Here is a 21,001-nt window from a genome sequence, read left to right as displayed (position 1 = left end):
TGATTGCAGCAGAAATAAAAGATGGAAATTCACTGGAGGCAAAGGAATTAATTAAAAGGAGAATAAAGGAGCATCGGTCTGTTGGAGTCCTGGCATCAATTCTGAGACTAGTTTTGAAGTGGCAACAGTTTTACTTGTTCTTTAAAGTTGTTCCTCTATGTCCTGCACGGTGACTTGAGGAGCTAATGTGCAGCACGTGCGGTGCCTTTCGCAAACAGCCTTCGGGGACGAGGCGGCTCAGTCGGTGCAGGGCCCACGGCCACAGCACCCAGCCCCTGCCCTGGCAGCCTCCCCCTTCTGCGTCCAGCGTCCTCCTCAAACCCCGGAGAAGAGGAGGAGTTGCAGAAGCCGTGTGCCTCTGCGAGGCCTGTTCAGGACCTTACACCACCATCCGGCACTGCGCTGCTCCGAACTGCTCGCTCCTGCTCCGCGGAGAGGCACAAAGCATGGTGGAGCCACTGGTCGCTGGCGCTCATCTTGGGCTTGTAAGCCGTCTCCGGATGGCTTCGTAACTGCATGAAATAACTGCAGAGGTGCTGCTGTAGGTGAGAAGAACGCTAAGCACCTTCAGCTCAATCACAGCTCATGTTCCAAGATTTATGGGATTGTCTTCAAACACAAGTTTGCACATACGTACAGGCTACGGTCCTTTACAGCTTTCTTCTGGTTTCTGAGCCCTCGGGTTTCTCACCTTCGGGACACACTCGCTTCAGGCAAGAACTGAGGCTCTCCCCCACCCTATGACTCCAGGAGCTATGGCTTTAATGGTACTTCTCCTTTCTGTCATGAGCTTACCTCCAACTTCAGTTGAAGCAAAGCTTTGAGGGCTGTTTTCAGATGGTCTAAAGCCAGCCCTTGATGTGACTAGCACATAAAGTCAGCCTTAAGCTCCTTTCATTTTAATTAACGTTTGCCTAGAAACAGGCTTAGAAGAGATCTTGCCGTAACAGAGTGTTTTATGCTAAATTGCTTTATGCTATTAATCACTTGTTCAAGTTTCACACTCTGTAGTTCAAGTTCTACAAACCTTTTACGCGATAGAGACCTTAGAGAGAGCCCTGGTCTGTCCTGCCCTTGCACACTTCCCAATACACTCTGAAGTGGAGGAATATTAATTTGGAACATACACAAGACCAGAACTGAACAAGGCAGTCCCTTGTGACCCACGGAACAAGAGCGGCTCAAACCGAGAGCGCTGCAGGCGAGGACGAGGCGGCCGGGCTCCACGGCGCCCAGCTCCGCGCCAGGAAATCAGGCGGCAGCACTTGGGGACCCCCTGGTGCAAGAAGCCAGCTGCCATCTCCGGCATCCCACTGCCAGGGTGCCTGGGGCCAGGGATGCCCGGGCAAGAACCAGGCTGCGTTTCATGCCCGGGATGAGAAGCAATCAGCCCCTCTCCAACAACGGCACCTCGGCGCCGTGGCACCAGCTGGGTCCTGCCTTGCCCGGACCAGGCGCTGGGATGCTCCCAGCCAGGCCCTTCCCTCCCTCACCATGATGCAGAATGCTGCCCTGGCAGCACCACTCACCCTCCCTGCAGCAGGATCAGGCCCTGGGGACGCCCCCCTCCCTTCTCCAACTGGGAGCAGCCCAGACCCTGCCCGGCGGCCCCTTTGGGAAGGGCCAGCACCAGCAGTAGCTCCACATCCCGGCGGCAGCTGAGCGGATGCAGGTTGTCACACTGGGTCTCTGACACCGCGGGGGACGTTCAACCCCCTTCCGGCCCCCAAAACAGGCTTTTCATGGAGACAAACGATCCCTTCCCTCAACAAAACCTAAACTCTGAGCCCAAAGCACTTGGCAGCGACCCTTTGAAATTTTTCCTCATGGCTTGCGTGGCTTAGGAACATGACTTTCTGCAGTATAAAGGCAGCCGGAGGAAGCGGCCGATGCTCTTGTTGAAGAATAATCATCCCTCCCCGGCTGGTGCCAATCGCACGGAGCCCCCGTGGAGCTGTCACTCGGAGGGATGGCGCTGGCAGCACCGCACGGCACCCGGCTCCGCCGGCCGGGGACCTCGGCAGCTATCGACAAGTGCCAGCAGTGAGGGATGTGCTGATGAGCCCTGATCAATGCACAGTGAAGGAAGCCCCTTCAGCAGCCACGGCAGCCCCAAGTGCTCCCAGTAATTGGAGGATTTCTTTCAGCTCCACTGTTATTGATGTTTTTCCCCATCAGGGTGCCAGCAGGGTACGCTGCCACTCGGGGCTATGGGAGAGCTGAATGGCACAAGCAAGGTTGGTAACAGTGGCACGGCACACAGCGCAAAGCATCCAGAGGGAAAAGCAAGGGAAACCTTCAGGGCACCGCCAGCAGCTGGAAAAGTGCTCCAGCGTTAGGAGAGATGCTGGAGCTGTTCTTGCTGGTTTAGGGTCCAGCCCAAAACCTGGCTGCACATGGCCAAATAGCATCCAAGGAGCTATGTAAAAATATGTAACTCTCACACTGGACCAGACACACGGCAGATATATTTCAGTGTCCTGCCCTGTGGGTGCAGAGACAGGAGCAACAAAAAGGCTCCTGGCACCACCGCCCTCATTTAGAGCAGGGAAAGGGGACTCTGCCCCCTGGGCCCCAGCTGGTCACCACCTTGCTGTGCCATGGCTTTTGCTCTGCGGGCTTAATTTTACCAGCAGCAGCAGCAGCAGGTCCTGCCCTCGGCTGGGCGCAGGCAGCTCAGCCCCCAGGACACAGCTCTGGGATGCCGTGGGCTCTGGAGCAGCAGGGAGGTGCAGGAGGGCTCCGGCAGCATGGCCCTGGCACCGCTGCACCCCGGCAGGAGGCAGAGCTGAGATGTGGCCCCTGGGGACAGGACCCGGCCCATTCCCTGTGCGTTCCCATCACTCAGCGCCCGCTCCCTCTCCTGCACAGCGCGGTGCCTGCTGACAGCGGCTGCTAGCTCACAGCTGGGCCAGCCCAAGGGGCGCGTGGTGGCCGGGCACGAGATCACAAATTCTCCAACATGACCGCCCAAATGCCCCCTATGCAGCCACGGGTGCACGTAGGTGTGCATGAAAAGACGGAGCTGTTCGCGCTGCTTAGGGACCGAGCAATAAATCAATAGCAAAGTGGCCAGCCCTTCCAGCAGCAAGGATGCTTAACAAGGTCACATCCTTATTCTCTCCAGACTAATGAGCGGAGATTACTAATAAGACCTCGGTGACAAGTGGATGTATTAATGTAATTCACTCCTGCCTGTAATCAATTTGCTGTGTTAAAATCCGCAGCTCCTTCTGACACTGAGATCTCCCGTGCCGCCCCCAGCCGCCGCGGGGCTGCTGGCTGGAACGCGGAGCCGTGTCCGTGCCGGGCTGTGACATTTTGTGCAAAATCACTCCGAGAGGAGCCCAGCTGCAGGAGTTCAGTGCAACTGGTTAGGAGATGCGGATTTCAAACATTTTGCTCCACATTTCAGACGTGAGCAGCGTTGGTCAGAGCGCTTCGTGCGCTGCCGTGCTGGGTGATTCGTGGCAACCCCGGCTGCCAGGCGAGCAGCGCGCGCTGGGGCAGGGATAGATGCTCTTTTTGGTCTCTGGCTCTCCAGCACCTGGCAGGTGGCAAAGCCAGGGCTTCCTGCACACAGTCATCGCTCTGGTCCGCAAACAGCAGCAGTCCACGGGGTCAGGCATTTACAACCCGTACACGGGGATCGCTTGCACATTCAGGCTGGGTTAGCTGGACACGCTGCCTCCGTGCCCCAATGACAGCAGAGTGGTCTGATTGACTGCAATATTCACCATTTGCATTTCAAATGACTCTTCAGATCAAGAGTGACTCACTTAAGAGATGCATGAATAATTTTGAAGACGCTTAGACTCCTGTGATCTGCGAGCTGTCCCCACCCGGAGGGAGCAGGAGGCCAAATTGAATTAGCTGCTGTGAATTTTTTGCCAAGGACCATCCCCACAAAACGTGAGCACGCGAAATGTGAGCAACCGAGAGCGTGCTGAGTCCTGGGCAGCCACACTGCGAGACCAGAGAGTGCGTTGGGGACCCCAGCTGCAAAACCAGTCCCTGCCTGCACAGCACGGGCAGTGCCCCACACGCTGGGAGGCCAGAGGCGTGATGCCCGCGAGTTTGGGCAGAGCCCCAGTAACGGAGCGGTGCAGGATCAGGCCTCCTCCTCTGAGCCCAGCTGCAGACAGCTGCCGTGTATTTCTCGCGTGCAGCCACCGCGATTTTCAAAGCCCTGCAGAAAGCTGTTCACAATATCCCTTTTCTCCTCACTCGATACATTTATAAACAAACGCGCCAGAAAAATGCGGTGGGAGGAGAGCAGGGGCTCCCGCAGCACCGCCAGCCCCTCGCCGCGCCCCCGGGCACAGGCGCTGGTGGCGGAGGAGCTGCGAGGGCTGCGAGCACCCCGGGCACCCCGCAGCCGGCTTCTCGCCGCGGGGCTGGATGCCTGCAGGAACCCGAGCTCGCCGTGGGGCTCAGCCCTTCGGCCACCCCCGGGCAGGGAGCAGAGCGTTGTCCCCGCTGTCGGCTCTCGCTCCGGGGCAGAGCACGGCCCTGCAGGAAAGAAACGGGAGCATCGGGCTGCCGCCGAGCAGCTCTGTAAGCAGGCGGATTTCCAAAGCCCTTTGAAAAGCCATTTAGAGCTAAGTCCTGGTATTAAACCTGGCCTTTCATTAGTCAGGTTTTCAATCTCTACCGGAGCCCGTTTCAGTGAAAAGTTTTTTAAAAGGTCAGGAAGAAGCTTTTAAGCATATTTGCCAATTAACTATTGTAACTCCCTCCTCGACTGGATGCGAGCTGCCCGCTTCCGTCTCCAGGGACGGTAATTACTGTTTGGTAAAAAGCTTTGAACACCCCTAAGTAATAGTCTCTCCTTGCATAAAAGCACCCTAAACCCCCTGGCCTCTTCCACCTTCTGTCACAATCCACATCTAAAAATAATCTGGAAGAAAAAAAAAAAACAGAATGCTCTTAAGAAGAAACCCCCGTGGTGCTGAGCGAGGCTTCGCTGGGTGTCGGCACAACGCGACGCACGCTGCAGGGCACGCCGCTGCCACAGGGTTCCGTGCAAGGTGGCCAAAACAGGGGACAATTTGCAATACAGATGGGGGCCTGGGGACCCTGCCTGTCCCAAGCAGGGTGGGTAGGAAGCAGAGCAGCCCCCCGAAAGGGGTGCTTGCACGGGCTGCCCCTGCAGCCCCCCGGCCCCATCTGGAGCACGGCCAAGGCCGCCAAAGCCCCACATTAGCACCCCAAGCCCCTCACATTGCCACAAATGCTTTTCCAGCCCTTCGGCAGTTGCACTCCTAAAAACCCATCCGCTTCCACTGCTGCCCATGAATATTTCTTCCATTCAGCCTCAAAAGTTCTCTGGAGTTACAAGGGGGTAATAAAAAATGTCCACATTTACGTGCTTAAATTTCCAGCCCCCGAGGTTACAAAAGAGTAACTGGGGAACCCAAGGAAAAGGCCGTGACCGAGGAAGTGTTTTTCAAAGACACTGATTCATACAATATTCATTTTTTAAAACAGTTCCAGGATTTCTAGGTGCCCAGCCCTATCTATTTATTCAAGCAGCCTGGGACAGCAACGCTGGCGTACTTGAAATCTTTTAGAAACTCGGGTTACTTCTACACACTCCAGTGCACAGCATGTATATAAAACCACCATTTACTTAAAAGAGACAGCACCAGAGAAAGAATTCCTCAGTCGGGAAGACCGCGACTCGTTACACTCCACGAGTCACAGCGTCTATCAGAAAACCCGGGGCCAAGACCAACACGCAGCTTCAGTCGCTTGCGCCTGGCGCTCTCTCCGCAGCACGGAGCAGCCAGCCCGAGCTGAGCCTCGCAGCATCAAACCCCGATGCTCAGACCTGCCCGCACCAGCGAGCGGCACCACACCGGCTCCAGCAGGATGCAGGTGGGAGCAGAGCCCGGGGCTGGTGGCCAGCGGCGGCCTGGAGCTGATAGCCAGGGGTCCCTGCTGCTCCTTGCCCAGCGCGCGGTGGGCCAGGAGAAGCTCCCGAGGCAGCAGGAGCCCAGCCCAGCCCCGCTGCCCTCAGTGGTGGCTGCCTACGAGCGCTTTAAACGTTTTCAAATGTTAATTCCTCATCGTGGCAGTAAAAGCTATTTTTAATCCCACGTGAAAGCACTTTGCGGCAGACCTAAGTCTGCACGTATCACGCAGTGCATGCGACGCGCTGCTGCGACCAGGCAGCGGTGGGACGGGGCACGCGGTGGCGGGGCCGACCCATCCTGCTGCTAGCACAGCGCCTGCTCCCTCCTCTCGGTGCAGAGCTGGGGCTGAAGCATTGCCTCAACAGCCAGCATTACGGCAGGGACACAGAGCCCCGTGCACGTGGACATGTTTTTCTCCATCTAACGACAAATCTGAACTATCTTGCATCAAATAAAGCACTAAAATATCTTCTTCGTAGCTAGAAAATTGCAGCTTTTCCTCAGCTTTCCTGCATTTTTTTTTTCTTTTTATTTTAGGATTGCTCTTAATCTTTTAAACATGGGGGTGAGGACAGAGGAAGCGGATACAAAAAGGCCCTGTTTTGCAACAAAAACCAAAAAAAGAAATGAGAGATCACAAAATCAGAGTAGCAAACCCAAGAAGCGTGCTCCAGGACTGAGTTTCTGCAAACGCACGAAGGAAAAACAAGGGCCACTTTGAGGCGCAGAGTGCTGAAACGCGAGTCCATTAGGAGAGCAGATTAGCCAGTGTCAATGAATAAAGATAATGTCCCGGAGCAGCTCTCAGTGCATCGCCATCTGACTCCTCGCAAGATCCCTTTGTCTCTTGCCACCTATGTGTTTCTTAAATGCGCCTGTGAAAAGCTCTGCCTGGAAGGGGATCCGAGCTTCGTGCCAAAACGCAGCCTGGTGACTCCCCAGTAGCCCCCACGCCCGGGTTTTATTCAACAGCTTGTGCTATAGAGTGTCTTGATCTGTCTGTACAATCACAACACACACAAAACCCCCTCAAGGCATCTACTTAGCTCTACTTTTCAGCTGCCAATAACACTCACAGCAAAAGTCAAAAGAGCAGCGCCGGAGCCGCGTCCCTTCCCTGCCGCTCAAAGGCTCCAGGGCCGCAAGGTCCGGAGATAACAAAGTCTGGCTCAAGAAATCCTGGACGCCTTTCAAGAACGTTATTAGCTTCCATGAATGGGCTCGAAGGGGGAAAACATCGCATGCGGCAGCTTTTGCTCCCCGTCCACCTCGGCCAGGCACACACACATGCTCCCAATCTGGGACGCCCTCCGCGCAGCCCGGCGTCCACCGGCTGCTCGATGCATGCACAGAAGCACAGCGCGAGCATGACAAACCACATGAAGGGTTCCTCCCCACGCAGCCCCCAGCATGCAGACCTGCATGCGCTGCAGCCCGTCCAAAGGCAAACCGAGGAGGAATCGTTGCAGCCGGCCGCAGAGGAGCGCAGCGCCGGGCTGCTCGGCAGTGCTGGCCATGCCCACCCAGCTGCGTGCCGCCGCTGCGGAGCTCGAGCCTTAAGACTCACATGGAGGCATTTGCCAACTGTTACCAGCAAACCCACACTGGGTAGATTTATTACGTCTGCCCCAATGTGGAAGAAAATGAGGAAGGGATTGCAATTCCTGTGAAATCCAGCACGCACCATCACGCAGAGCGCAGCTTCGCGGAGCACAACGCCAACGGCCGCTTTCATGCGGCACGCTGGGCTCGGCGATGCGAACGGCCACCGGGAGCCCTGGCCCAACCCTCCAGCTGTGAGGCGCTTTCTTTAGATATCGGGTAAAAACAGGAAGAACAGACGGGGAAGAGAGGACTCAGATCATAAATCGTACAAGGAAGTACAAGACAGAGCAAAGCTGCCTGATGGAGCTGCTACCACTGCAAAGATTCAGTGGACGGAGACAAGGGAACTTTGTATGAGCGACAGCAGAGCGAGTGCTCGCAACGTGCATTCCCCCAAACTTCCTTTCATGCAAAACCACATCCGCAAAGACCATTCCCTGCACCGCCTTCATGCCCCACGCCTGCTCTCGTCCCCCCTTCCTCACGTCCTTTTCCCAGCAGCACCAGAACCGCAGGGGCTGCGCTGAGTTAGGTGCGGGACAGACGGATGCTGGTTGCGGGCACAGCCGCATCGGGTGGCCGAGTGGGAAATGAGGCTGGTTCTGGTAACTGGGAAGGCAGTGGGAGGTTCCCAGCTGTGCCCTGACACGGGCACCACAATGAGAAAATGCCCCCAGCTCCGACCCCAGCCTCCACAAGCACCACTTGGCTTATGGCCGTGGCAGCCTGCAGCCGCTCAGCCCGCTGCAAGCACAACTTTTCTATATCCACGCAAGCAAGGGCAGGATCAGCCCCGTGCCATCACACCGAGCACCGCTCCACATGCTTGTGATGAATTTTGAAATACCACCAGGAAACGTCTCAGGTTCGGTTCTTACGTTTGCCTTTGCCCACGTTGCCACAAAGCGGAGGGGCAGCCAGCCAGCGGCGAGGGGCACAGCACCACTCCAGCTTCCCCGGCAGGACGCTCGCGCTCCCAGCGCCGCTGCACAGGAGAGGAGCACGCCCACGGATATCCCTCCCGTTCTCTTTTTATTTGGGTTTACCCCAAGCAGCACCGAGTGCCAAAAAAGTTAAAACACTGTTTTGCTTCAGGATAAAATTTCACTTCATGCTTGGATTATCCATTAGGTAATTTATGTTGCAGGCTAGAGAAGGTGTTTAATCTTCTTATAATTAGCTAAACCGATAGTAACTCAAGGAATTTCAGATGAGATGCTTGCTGCTTTTACCGAGTATTTTCGTCATACCAGCAAAATGAACTATTTTAAAAAAAAAAAAAAAAGGGAGGGTTTTGAGCTATTTCAAATTTAAATAAAATAAAACGCTCCAGTAAGAACAAATGGTTTCAGTCAGTGACTTACATTATAATGTAAACTACTCGGCACCCACAAGAAGATACTCCTTCCACAGAAGCAAAATCCCTATGGGATTAAACTATGAAGAAAGAAAATTCTGTGACAATATTTCTAAGTTGTTGTTGTTGTTGTTTTTTCCTTCTTCTCCCTTTTTTCTCCTTACATTGACTTAAGACAAGCAACGACCTACAGGTGCCTTCAGGCCAAATATCTTGGCATGAGAAGCAGTTGGTGTAATTTTGGTTTCCTAGCACATTCAAATATTTTAAAAATGTTTACACCACTTTGAGATAATCATTGGAAAAACCTGAACTTCTGTCCAACTTCTATTTTCCTCCACCCAAACACACCCCAGCTTTAAACATTTAGCTCTGTCTGGCTTTCAAGGGGAAAAAAAACCCTCAGTATAGCAGGATCTTGTAAGAAGACAAAACAGGAGAGGCACGGAAAAGAGGAAACTCTGAAAAATTGTTGTGCATATGATTGAAAACACACGTGCTCTATGCAGAGCTAAACCAAAACATCTAATAATTTTTCCCCCGACTAGAAAGGATGCAACTTCTTCCCAGCACACGGTACGCTTCCCTGCATTGCATTTGGCTGCACCAAAAATGTTCCCTGCTCTGTTTCTCCAAATTTACCATAGCCATATAGAGAATCATATCATCTAGCTGCTTCCAGGCCGGGCTCCCTGCGAGCACTCAGAGCACTGAAAACTCCCTACGCAGCAATCCCAAAGTGAGTTTTATTTATTCTTCTCTTGCCACGGTCCATCCTGCAAATGCCTCACTGGACTACAGCAAACGATATGAAAGCGTTCGATCTTCCGCACTTTAATTACGTGCTTGCGGTCATTAAACTCCCATCCTGCCAAGCAAGATCTATCTTGTAATCCTCACCCCCCCAAAATTAGTTATCATCATTATTGTTCCTAGCGCGCCGCAGATACATATGGAACTGAGAAATGAGCTAATAAATCACGGCAATATTAATACAGTCATAAAAATAAGTGTGCTACTTACTGCGTTTGAAGGTGTGTTAAGTCAATAACTTTACAGTCCAGATGTGGTCTTACAGAGCCGAAACTCTGCAGGTAAAATTACCACTAAAATTACGCTTCGCATTAAGCGTGCTTATTTTTCACAGGTTATTATTTTGGCGAGCATTGCTAAGCTGCATCCTTCCCCAAAACATAACGAACCATTAAGCACACGTAAGAAGGAGTATCCCTGCGGGGTTTGGAGGGAGCCCGGTGGAGGAGCAGGAAGGACAGGGAGAGCTACTCCTTTTATTGTTTTCAGATGTTTCGCGAGAACACCGCAGCGCTTTTATAAATCTGTACTCTTGGACTGTCTTCAAAATAACGGACCAGATTCTTTCGCTGGCTTCAAGGGGCTTAGCGCTCCGACGAGGTTTGGCCGGCCACTTTGGAGTTGGCCACGATAGGGGAGTTTAATGGACAACACATGCACGGTAGCCGCTCTTCCGATGCTTTATCGCCCGAAGAGCTCAATTCCATTGAAACCCTCAAAACTAAACAACTCCCTTGAATCAATACAGCTCTGCCCTTTGACACAAGCAGCCCGGGGAATTCAAGCGATACTCTTTTACCCTTCCCCTCCTCGCGCCAGTTCGAGGTTTCAATGCCAAAATCCGCCGGGATCAAGTCAGGTCCCGCGAGCGGAGCTCCTGGCTCCCTTTAGTTTTAGAAACTGAGATTTAAGAAAAAAACAAAAAACTCCCTAAAGGAGGAAGTCGGCGGGGTGAAAGCCACGGGACGGCTGCGAATAAAGCGGCAGGGCCACGACCGCAAACGGGGGGGTCACCAAAAAAAGCCAAGCACCCGCTGCCCAGCTCTCCGCCACCTGCCCGAGGGGGGGGGGGGGGGAACAGGGGGGCCAGCTCCGCACCCCCCCGTTCCCGAGGCTCGGGGGAAGGGGGGGGGGGCCGTTACCTGTACCAGCGCAGCCCCTTCTCGTAGCACCTGTCGAAGAAGTGCGGCTCGGCGCCCACGGCGCGCACCCCGGGGTGCACCCGCAGGAACTCCAGCAGCGCCCGCGTCCCGCCCTTCTTGACGCCCACGATGATGGCCTGCGGGAACCGCCGGCTGCCGCCGCCCGCCGCCCCCGGAGCCCCGGGCCCCGCCGCCCCCGGGGCCGCTCCGTCGGGGAGAGCGGCGGGCGGCGGCAGCAGCAGGGCGGGGGGCAGCGGTTCGCAGGGCCCGGGCAGGCAGTAGAAGAAGTAGGTGAAGAAGAGGATCATGGTGAGGAGCAGCGAGGCGCGGCGCCCCCCGACGGGTCCCAGCAGCCGCCCGCTACATCCCATCGGGGGCCGCTCCCGGCGCAGCCCGCCCCCGCCGCCGCCGCCGCCGCCGCCGCCCCGCCGGGCAGCGCATCCCGTGCGGCCGCCCTGCCCTGCCCTGCCCTGCCCTGCCCTGCCCGGCCCTGCCCTGCCCGGCACGGCTCGGCACGGCACGGCTCGGCTCGGCCCCGCTCCGCTCCGCGCCCCCCCTGCGCGCTGCTCCGCGCCCCCCCGGCCCGTCCCGGCCCTCCCCTCCCGCCCCCCGCGCACCGCCCCCCGCGCCCACCCGCGGGGAGGAGGCGGGAGCGCGCGTGGGGCGGCCCCGCCCGGGGACGGGGCTCACGCGTGGGGAGCCCCCGGGGAGGGCAGAGACCCCGCCGGGACAGCCCCCGCCGGGACCGGCGATTTCCCAGCCGCTGCTTTTTTTTCCCCTTTTTCCTTTTTTTTTTTCTTTTCCTTTTTTTTTCCCCTTTTTCCTTTCTTTTCCTTTTTTTTTACCCTTTTCCCTTTTCCCTTTTTCCTTTTCCTTTTTTTTCCCCTTTCTCCTTTTTTTTTTTTTCTTTCCCCTTTTTTATTTTTTTCCCCTCCTTTTATCATTTCTGGAGGCACACTGCAGCTGCTCACACCCAGGAGTGGGGTCCCGGTGGGGGCTGCACCACTCACACCCGGTGCTCGCCGTGCTGGGAGCCCCGAGGCCCGCAATTAGCAGCCGGCACCCCCGGGGCAGCGCTAATTGGGCTGCGCGGGCTCTGCTGCAAGCGTGGAAAGGCAGCCAGCATGCGCGTATAGTTCTTGCTTGGGATGGGAGGAACCTGGGGTGCCAGCCCTGCACCTGGCAAAATGCGCCCCAAAGCAGCAGCTCAGGTGTTGCACCCCAAAATGTGCGTGTGAAATGAGCAGTGGGGTGGGGGCAGCAGCAGCTGGGGAAACGCCATTCCCCCATCCCAAAGCACCAAGGTGCCAAGTGAACCCCAGCGGTGCTGCAGCGCAGGTGGCACACGGTGACCCTGCAGCGAGCGGCTCTGCGGGTGGCATCCCCGGGCACTGCTGGCCAGGCCTGGGCCTCGCGAGCAGCAGCGGCACCGTGCCGCTTGCCCCTGCCCTCCTGGCAGCACGGACCTGCAGCAGACACAAACCAGCCCAGGCCCGGCCTGGGGGTGCCCCTGGGGGCCGTTGTCCCCCCAGCCTGGCTGTGGCTTCATTGAAACGCTCCAAGGATCTGCCCTGGCACACACCCGAAATGCCGAGCCTCACTTCCAGCCTTGTGATAAAGCCTTTTTTTTTTTTTCTCTGAAATCAGCAGTGCCTTAATTAACCTATCAATATAATTAGCTCTTTTTATAATTAGATCCCCCGAGTCTTCCAAGAGATAGAGCATCGCGGGGAGGGGGCGAGCGCGGCCCGAGACCTGGGGGTGCAGAGCTGCGCAAACACCGCGGCATCGCCACCGAGCAGTGACAATCCTGTGCGGCGGCGGCACAAGCGACAGGCTGCGCGGTGCCACGGACACCCGAATGCACACACCAGCACGGTTGGGTGGTGGCACAATGGCAAAGCCGCAAGGTCGCCCGGCTGCGGGACGGGGCTTTGTGCCCTCTCGTGGCTGGTGCTCGCAGGAGGCTGCGCGGGGGCTGCCTGGCCCGTGGCGCACGGTAGCTTTTCAACAAGAGGAAATAAACGCTCGGGCGCGACGGAGAAACCTTCCAATTCACAACACGAAGGTTCCCCGGGGAAAAACGCGAAGGGAAGATTGCGACGAGGAAGTGAATCTGTTATCGGGAGCAGTTTGATAAATAAAAACGCATCCAAAATCTTCCCCGCGACACTTGCCAGCTCTTGTTGAGTTTACGTAAGTGATTAGAAATAGGAACTGTTTCACTCCGGGCTAGAGCTGGTGGGAATTTTTCCAGCTCCGTGTTTGGGTTGGGGGGGGAATTGTTGTTGTTGGAAAATGCCAATTTGTCAAAATGGAAACGTTTGGCAGGAATATATGCATTTTGACAAAATTCTGTCTAAACACAGCCAGGGAGGCTCAGGAAAGGCAGGTGGGGGAGTGCGGCACCCGCACCGTCCTCATCCTCAGCCCAGGGAGGATCCCAGCGGGCTGGCGATGGTGCAGCGGGATGGTGCGGTGCTGCCTTTTGGTGCTGCCTCTTGGCACCGCCCGATCTGCCCGCTGCACAGCAGCACAGGGCCCAAAGGGCAGCGCCTTTTCCTTGCCTGCCCGCCAGGCTGGGGGAAAAGGCCTAAAAGGTGACCTGGAGCTCGGTGCTGGGGCCGGGAGGCTCAGACGATCGAAGGCAACAAGCACTTGGGAGTAACTTTTTCAGCAAAATTAGAACATTCAAACTGACTCGAAACAAAATCGGTGGGTAGCAATTTTCAGCTCTTTGAGATTTCTTCCCAATCTGTCATTTCAGTATAATTTTAAATTGAGTAGAGGAGCTTTTTAAGGACAAAACACTGCATTTTTGGGGACACGCTTTCAGGGTCCTGTGCAGGCAGTGAGCCAGGAAAGGGCCTGGGGGTCTCGGTGCCAGCATTTCCACAGCCTTCAGCCAAACAAAGGCTGTTCTGAAATGAGCAGCTTCGACGTCCCTGTGCGCAGTGCCACTGGCTGGCGGTGGCTGCAGTCAGCGCAGAAGGCTGAGCGGGATGCGGGATCCGGACCGGGCCCCCTCTGATCTCCCTGCCACCTTGTCTGCCGGGACGCTGCCTGTCTTCTCCCTCCGTTAGCACTTCTTCATCTGCGGCTCCGATAACAAAACCCACCGGAGAGCGCCGCTTTTCAAGAGTTTCCCGATCGTGTTGAAAGGTCCCTGCTGCGGGTGCCCAGCTGGACGGGGCCGCGTTTGCCAGGAGCAAGCCATGCCACCACGATGGGCACCGATGTGCTCGCCCCAAGGAGCCAAACCTGGGTGGAGGGGAGCCTCCCCACACCCCAAGGGCCACCGCGGGCACCCCTTGGGCACAGCCGGTCCCCAGGGCCGCACGAGAGCCGCCGGCTGCCCTGGCAGATGCAGATGAAAGTGTTCCGGGCTGTCACCGGCGTTATGGATGGGCTGCGAGCGCTCGCGGGGAGCGTCGTGCAGACACTGCGGATGTGGAGGGAGCCTCCGCGCTTCCGAGCCCTGATTGATGAGATGCGAGGGCCGGCCACTGCACTCACTACATCACCACTGCCTCAACCTCTGCCAGGGGCGAGGGGTGTTCGAGCCCTGGAGATGACTGGCTGCACGGAGGAAGGGAAGGGTCATCGTTCCTGGGGCCAGGCAGACTAACCGCGGGTCCCAGGGGAGATGACTGCAGGCTTGGCAGCTCCCCAGGGACTGGGGGACTAACGACAGCCCGGGGGGAGCCGTGGCACTGTGGCTGTGCATCTGCATGGCCAAAGATGCTCCATGGATCGTGGCCGAAGGAGCTTGTAGCGGTTGTCAGTGCAGAAGAGGTGAGGGAGACACATTCCCGAGCTCAGGAGCTGCCACCAGACATTGTGGCACACATACGTGTGGTCTGAATTGTTTTTTTGGGGAGTAGGGGAGGGCTCCTCCTGACCAGGTGCATTGGGCAGCCCTGTCCCATGGCCATACCCGCCAGCACCCCTGAAGCATACCAGGGATTTATCCTGACACCAGGACAGAGCAAACTCCCAGGGCAGCATTCCCCAAAACTGCCCGTGCCCCACGCAGGGGTTCACCTGGAGCACTCTCCACCAGTCCTCGCCCCCATTTCCCCTTTAGTACAACCTCCCCTGGAGCCCTTGGACTCAGGCAGCCGAGGTCCTTCACAGTCCACGCAGAGCAACATCAGCACGGCGCTGTGTGAGCTCGGTGCTCCCCTCATCCGTCCTTCCCCCAGCCCCGAACCATCTCCTCTGGGCAGGATGGGGTCCCGGATAGCGGTCGGGGCATCCCCACCCAGCCCCTTCCCCTGGGACCTCCCTGGCCCGTGCAGCACGCAGGCGGGAGCTGCAGCGCGGGCGCTGTGGGTCTCCTGAAGCTCGTTGTTACAAAGAAAGAAAGAAAATGGCTCAAGGGATCAGCGGGGATAAAAAGCGCTTTAGAAACACAGGAGATCATTTAACAGGTCACCTCCGCAGCGGAGTTCGCCAAGCTGATAAAGGCGAGTAAACTTATTAAAGAGCGCACAGCTTGATTCGAAACGGCTGCTCCCAAACAGCCAATTACTCAGGGCCCTTCCAATCCAATTAGGACGGCTGTTTCCCTGATTACGGCGGTGTGTTTTACAAATACACCCTGCTCCTCGGGTTCAAAGAGCAAGCCAGAGAAGGGGCTTGGTAAGGGGCGAGGCGGTGCCTGCAGCCAGGAGAGGCTCGGGGAGGCAGAGCCCAGACCTGTGCCCCGGGATGCGGATACGGATGGGGCTGGGGATGGCTGAGTCCTGCAAATAGTGATGTTTCCCAGAAGAGCAGCCCCATGCCCGTCCCTAAAGCAGCCCAGGCCAGCTAAGGAGGCGGGTTACGTCTCCTTGGGGGTGTTCAGGTTGGGGATGGACCCCTGCAGGGTCCCAGCAAAGGCCACCCCTGTCACCAGGCTCAGCCACTCTGTGACATTACTGAGTCTTTCCCCAGGGACCTGGGGAGTTTTGAGGTTTGCCCTCTGGGCATTGTAGGTGTCCCGACCTCAAAATAACAGCACAGGGGGATTTGCCCTAATCCTCCCTGTGGGAAGAGGCAGCTTTTACAGGGAGAGACCTGGGATGGCTTTGCAGAAGCTTGGAGCTCATTAGGGCCAGGCCCTCGCTGTTTTCATGGACGTGAGCACAGGGACTGTCAGGAGGATAAAGGAGGAAAGAACCATGTCTCTTCCTCACCAGGATCAAGGGTGCTACAGTGCAGCAGACGGATCTGATCCTGTCCAGAGCAGGGGTGTCCCATCACCTGGGGTGAAGGAGACAGCGCGGAGCTCATCACCGCGGCCACTGGGAGGCTGAAAATAACCCGCAAGCTCCGACCTCTGCTCGAGGGGCTGAGCGGGGCTCGGGAGGCAGAAGGGGCCACACGGCACACGTCTGGAGCTGGGCTGGAGCCGCGGCTCCTTCTCCTCCGCCGCTCGCTCAGCGCCTGCGCCGCCGTCCAAGCCTTCACCGCAACCGCTCCAACGGGTTCGCTTCAAAATACTGGCACGCGGCCACCTCTGGGGTGTAGCACAGCCCCTGTTATTAAAATGTGTGACAGCAGCTCGAGATGGAAAGTGAAGTTGTACATTCTCCATCTGAAACTCCGTGAGGAATTTCAAGCAGGGGAATGCAATTTCCAGCCTGGAGGAGAGCCAGCAGCGCCAGGGCGAGATTTTTCTTAATATGGTTTTGCAAAACTTGAACGCAGAAAATTGCCCGTAGCTATAGCAATACCAGCGAGCTGGAGACAGCCCCGCTCGGGGAGCGTTTACACAACAAAAACACCCCCAAGCTGCCTCTCCTGTGCCACGCTCCGTGCCACCCGTTCGGTCCCTTAAATCCTGAACGGGAACGCGGTGCTTCATAGAGGGCAAATCTGGTGCTCGCAGCGTGCCCAATGCAGGAGGAGGGTTATCCTGAGCCCCCGGTGCTGTCCCAGCTCCCTCCAGCAGCCCAGGGTTCAGCTCCATGTTGTTCTCTCCAAAACAGCCTTTGGGGTGGTGGCAGGGCAGGACGGGGGTCCCAGGGGGGTGGCCCCATCCCCGGGTCCCCGCCGTGCCCGTGCCCGCCCAGGATCCGCCACCCGCCCGCAGCAGCGCAGAGGCAGCTGGCTCCGGGCCATCCGCGGTTACAAAGGGAGCCTGCCCCATATTTCTGTTTTTGATTTAAATAATCCCAATAAGGGGATAAAGCAGCCAGAACCCACTGATTTTTTTAAAGCTTCAATTTAAAAAATAATATATATGAAATGTGCGAGTTTTATGAGAGTAGGCAGAGCTGTAGGGTATCAGACGCAGCCCTTCCTACCCAAACCTCTGTCCCCAGGACTCCAGCTATTAACTGTGCCATCCAGAGCCCTCAGACATCCTCCACGCAGCTTCCCAGCCCCACCCGGCCCCATTTTCCTTCTCGTTTTTTCCATGCAAAAACAAACTCGGGCTGACTGCAATTACTCCCTTATTGGTGCCCTCCTGGGCGAAGACACAGCAGTGACAACAGTTTGACATCACGCTGGAACTGCACAAACGCGGGGATTGGGGGAGGATAACGCACAAAGGTGCTTTTTCTGTTTGATTTGCTGTTCCCCAGCATCTGGTCACACAGCTCTATGGGAGCAGCGGGATTTCTTTATCCTATAGAGATGTATGGGGAAAAAACCCTACCAAAAGGAGCTGGCAGCTCACCAGAGGACCCAGCCATCACACTGCTGGGTGCCCCAGCCTGACAAAAGGCCATTTCCAGCTGAGAAAGTCACCTCCTGAAGACGCCACGTAGCCAGACCATGAAATATCACTGTATTTGCAGGGGAAATACTGCTGTAGCCAAAGCTGATGGCGCGGGAGCGCATCCAGCTGCAGCCCAGAGATGTAGTGGGACCTTCAGTACGGTGCCTGGGGACCCTGGTGGGGCATCACGGGGCATCTACAGCCCAGACAGCCCAGGGACAAGGCGGGCTTGGTGCTGGGAAGGCAGCAAAGTCCCCACGGGTCTCCCAGAGCCACAACTTGTGGGAGAGCCCGTGGTGCCTCTGCCTCTCCCAGACGAAGCGAGGCTGGCACAGGGTCAGGCTCAGACCCCACTGTCAGCCCCTTGTTAGCAGCCCCCCTCATCCCCCCGCCGTTATTTCTGCCTGTCTGCAGCGTCAGCCCGCACGGCGAGCGGCTGCTGACTGGCCGGGGGTATCTCGACAACTGCTTACCTGCTCTTTATGAGCTTAATAACTCAGTGGAACCATAATTATGTGTTCATTGCCGATCTCATTTAGAGTTAATTACATGCCAGATAGATGTATCTCTAATGTGCTTGGAAGCATCCCAAAGAAGGCTCTCAGCAGCCATCGATCTGCACACGAGCACAGGTACTCCTTCTGCCGGGTGTTTCAGCACCCGGAGCTCGTCGCAGGTCTGCACCTCCGGCATCACCCCTTTTGGTCAGGGGGGAGATGCAGCAAGAATTTGGCTCCAGGCAGCCCCAAACCCACCACTTCTGGAAGCAACTTGGGCAGGATGGGAGGGCTGGATCCCATCCGGGCACCTCCGTGCCATAAAATACCAGCAAAGCTTGCGGTTTTGGGTGGTAGAGGTGGAGGACTGTGCCCTCACCACCTGCAAAATCAGCCCGCGAGCGCACAGAGCTGCTCTCCGTCAAGCAAAGTTTGCTCACGCCAAGCCCCAGCTGGTGAGCCCCACACCGCTGTGCCCAGCCTCTGCGGGAAAACGGCTTTTTTCAAGCAAATCAGTTCACAAGTTTCCTCTTTTTTGAAAAATAAATAATTAAATAAATAAACGTTGCAGTGGGGGTTGTTTTGCTGTTCGTCTTGAAACAAAGTGTCACAAGGTGCAGATGGCCACATTTTACGAGTCTATGAAACTCTGGCATGCCCGCTGCTAATTCCTTGCCCAGGTGGGGGGTAGCTTTCATTTGGCTCTAATTCAGCCAAATTTTCAGTGGCCAAACAGAGAGGAAGGTGTGGGACCAACAACGGCAACATCTGGAGCAGAGCCGAGCCATAACGAAACATGAAGCTTTAAAGAAATGTCTCAAATGCATCGAGGAGAAAAAGCAGCGTTGGAAGGATTCCCCGCTGCCAGCGAGGGGGCAGGCAGCCTCCCAGGTGTCGTTCTGGGGTACACGTGTGCAGCCTTTGGAGACGGGCAAAAAAACAGCATGGTGAAGGGGGAGGCAGCAGTAACCACTGCATTAAACCCTGGCGGTTGCACCCCCAGACCCAGCAAAACACTACGGGCAACACAGATTGCAGAGCTTAATTTGAGAAAACCTAAACTTTGGTAGTTTTTCAGTAGTAGCAGAAGAAGCCAACTGAAACTTTGGGTCAGAAACCTGACTTTTAGCCCCCGCTTTTAGCCCCTGGCAATACAGAGCCCTTTTCCCAAGAAGCCACCTCAAGAGTGTTTAAGCCCTGCACGCGGGCAACGCGTTCTCTTTGTTCGTTTTCATCGCCTATTCCAGCCTTAATTCTGTAAACCCCCTACGACAGCAAAATGCTTTACCATTAAGAACAGCTAATGAACACCTAATGAATCAGGTAATGAACACAACGATCTCATACCCTCGTTCCCCTCAATAGCCACATGCATCATGCGCATCCGGAATTGCAGCTGCAGAAATCAAAGCCCGGGCAGTCGGCGGGTGGTGCCTGAGCCATGAGCCAAGGGGAGAGCTCCGGGTGGGCACCCAGGGACCCACCTCGCTGGTAACATTTTGGGTGTCACCTGGGAGTGACAAGAAGCTAACGGAGAGGCATGGCAGGGAGCCCTGCTGCCCGCTGGGTGCAGAGGACACGGGTCCCCGTGGACTGCCCTGCCCTGCCCGGTGGGCGAGGGACGGTGCCGTGCGTCTCTCCTCATCTGCAGCGCACATGCTGGAGCAATCGGCGGGGGGGAGGGCTGGAAAGGCTCCAAATAAAAGAGGGCGCAGGGTACGCCTGCGCTCCCGCTGCCCCGGGCTGCAATACCTTTCACACCAATAAAGTGCAGGTGCTGGGGGATTGCGTGCGCCTGCCTGCGCGCCTCAGTAGCGTTTGGATCGTGCCTCCGGTGCCCGGCCCCCTCCCACCTCACACGTGGCGAGAAAAGGCTTGGAAAAGGCTCTGTTCAGAGACAAAAGCCTCTCGGCGAGGATCCCCTTTCCTGGTGACAGTGGGCATCTGGTTCCTATAGCGCAGGCACCCACATGTGCTGCCTGACCCCACAGGCCCCCTCTCCCCTCCCCGCGACGCAGGTTAGCGCGCGGCGCTTCGCGGCCCCGCTGGGAAGGAGCGGGGCTTTGTCTGGAGCCGGGCCGACGACAGGAGCTTTCAGGGAAATCACCCGGGCCCTGGCGCGTCTGGGAGAAATGGAGCCGGGCTGGAGCTGCCGGTAACCTGAGGCTCGTCGGAGTGAGCGAGTGGGGGCAGCAGGGGGGCTCCGCTCCGCAGGCACCCGCGGGAGCACGGGACCGCTGGAACAGCATCGCCCTGTGTGGGCTCCTGGTATCGACCAGTATCCCATGGCAGGCTGCAAAGTGTTACCCGAATATCTGGGTGCTCCCCTGAGGAGGGGCTCACGTTGGAGGGGGTGCAGGAGCATCCCTGAGCAGCTCGTTACTGCCTGCGGCTGATGGCACAATGCAGCCCGTGGGTGCAAAAAGGCCAGCGGCTGCACCGCCACCCTCCCTGCAGCACACAGCCATGCACGGCCCTGCCCTGAGTCTCCCCCATCACCCCACTCTCACCTCCTGAGCATGGCTAAAAAAATACAAGAGAACCTAAAATCTGAAATGCTGGCAGTGGGTTTTAGCATCACACCATGGGAAGAAGTCCGGACACACGGCTGGCCGGCACCCCCTCTCCTGCGCCTGGGGCTGGGTCCCTGCAGCAGCACCAGGAGGGGACCAGAGCAGCCCAACACTGGGAGCAGCATGTCCCCGTGCTGCTTCTGCATCCCGGGCTGCCAGAACGGGGCCAGAGAGCAGGACAGATGGGACACACAGCCCAGGGCAGGGGTGAGCTGCCTGGTGAGCTGGTGAGGTCTTTGCTCAGCTCTGATACCAGCCCTATGACCCAGGGCTGAGCAAGCAGTGGTGCAGGGGATCATCCAGCTCAGCATCGCAGCTGGCTCCAAGGCATCCCAGAGCAGTGAAATCAAACTCAAAACACCACTGGGATGGTCACTGGACAGG

General features: G+C 56.9%; 1 protein-coding gene across 1 annotated transcript in view; it reads right to left on the bottom strand.

The window, feature by feature from the left end:
- The window catches only part of HS3ST6 (heparan sulfate-glucosamine 3-sulfotransferase 6), a 30,288-nt gene extending 19,009 nt beyond the window's left edge, over positions 1-11,279 (bottom strand). Inside the window, exon 1 of the mRNA XM_083800234.1 lies at positions 10,836-11,279. Within this exon, the coding sequence (XP_083656360.1) occupies positions 10,836-11,206 (371 nt within the window). The 5' untranslated portion in view covers positions 11,207-11,279. The remainder of the gene's footprint in view (positions 1-10,835) is intronic.
- Positions 11,280-21,001: the final 9,722 nt, after the last annotated feature.

Source organism: Anser anser (genome assembly GCF_964211835.1).
Source record: "Anser anser genome assembly, chromosome: 15".
NCBI classification, from domain to species: Eukaryota; Metazoa; Chordata; class Aves; order Anseriformes; family Anatidae; genus Anser; species Anser anser.
This window is presented reverse-complemented; position numbering and strand designations above follow the sequence as displayed.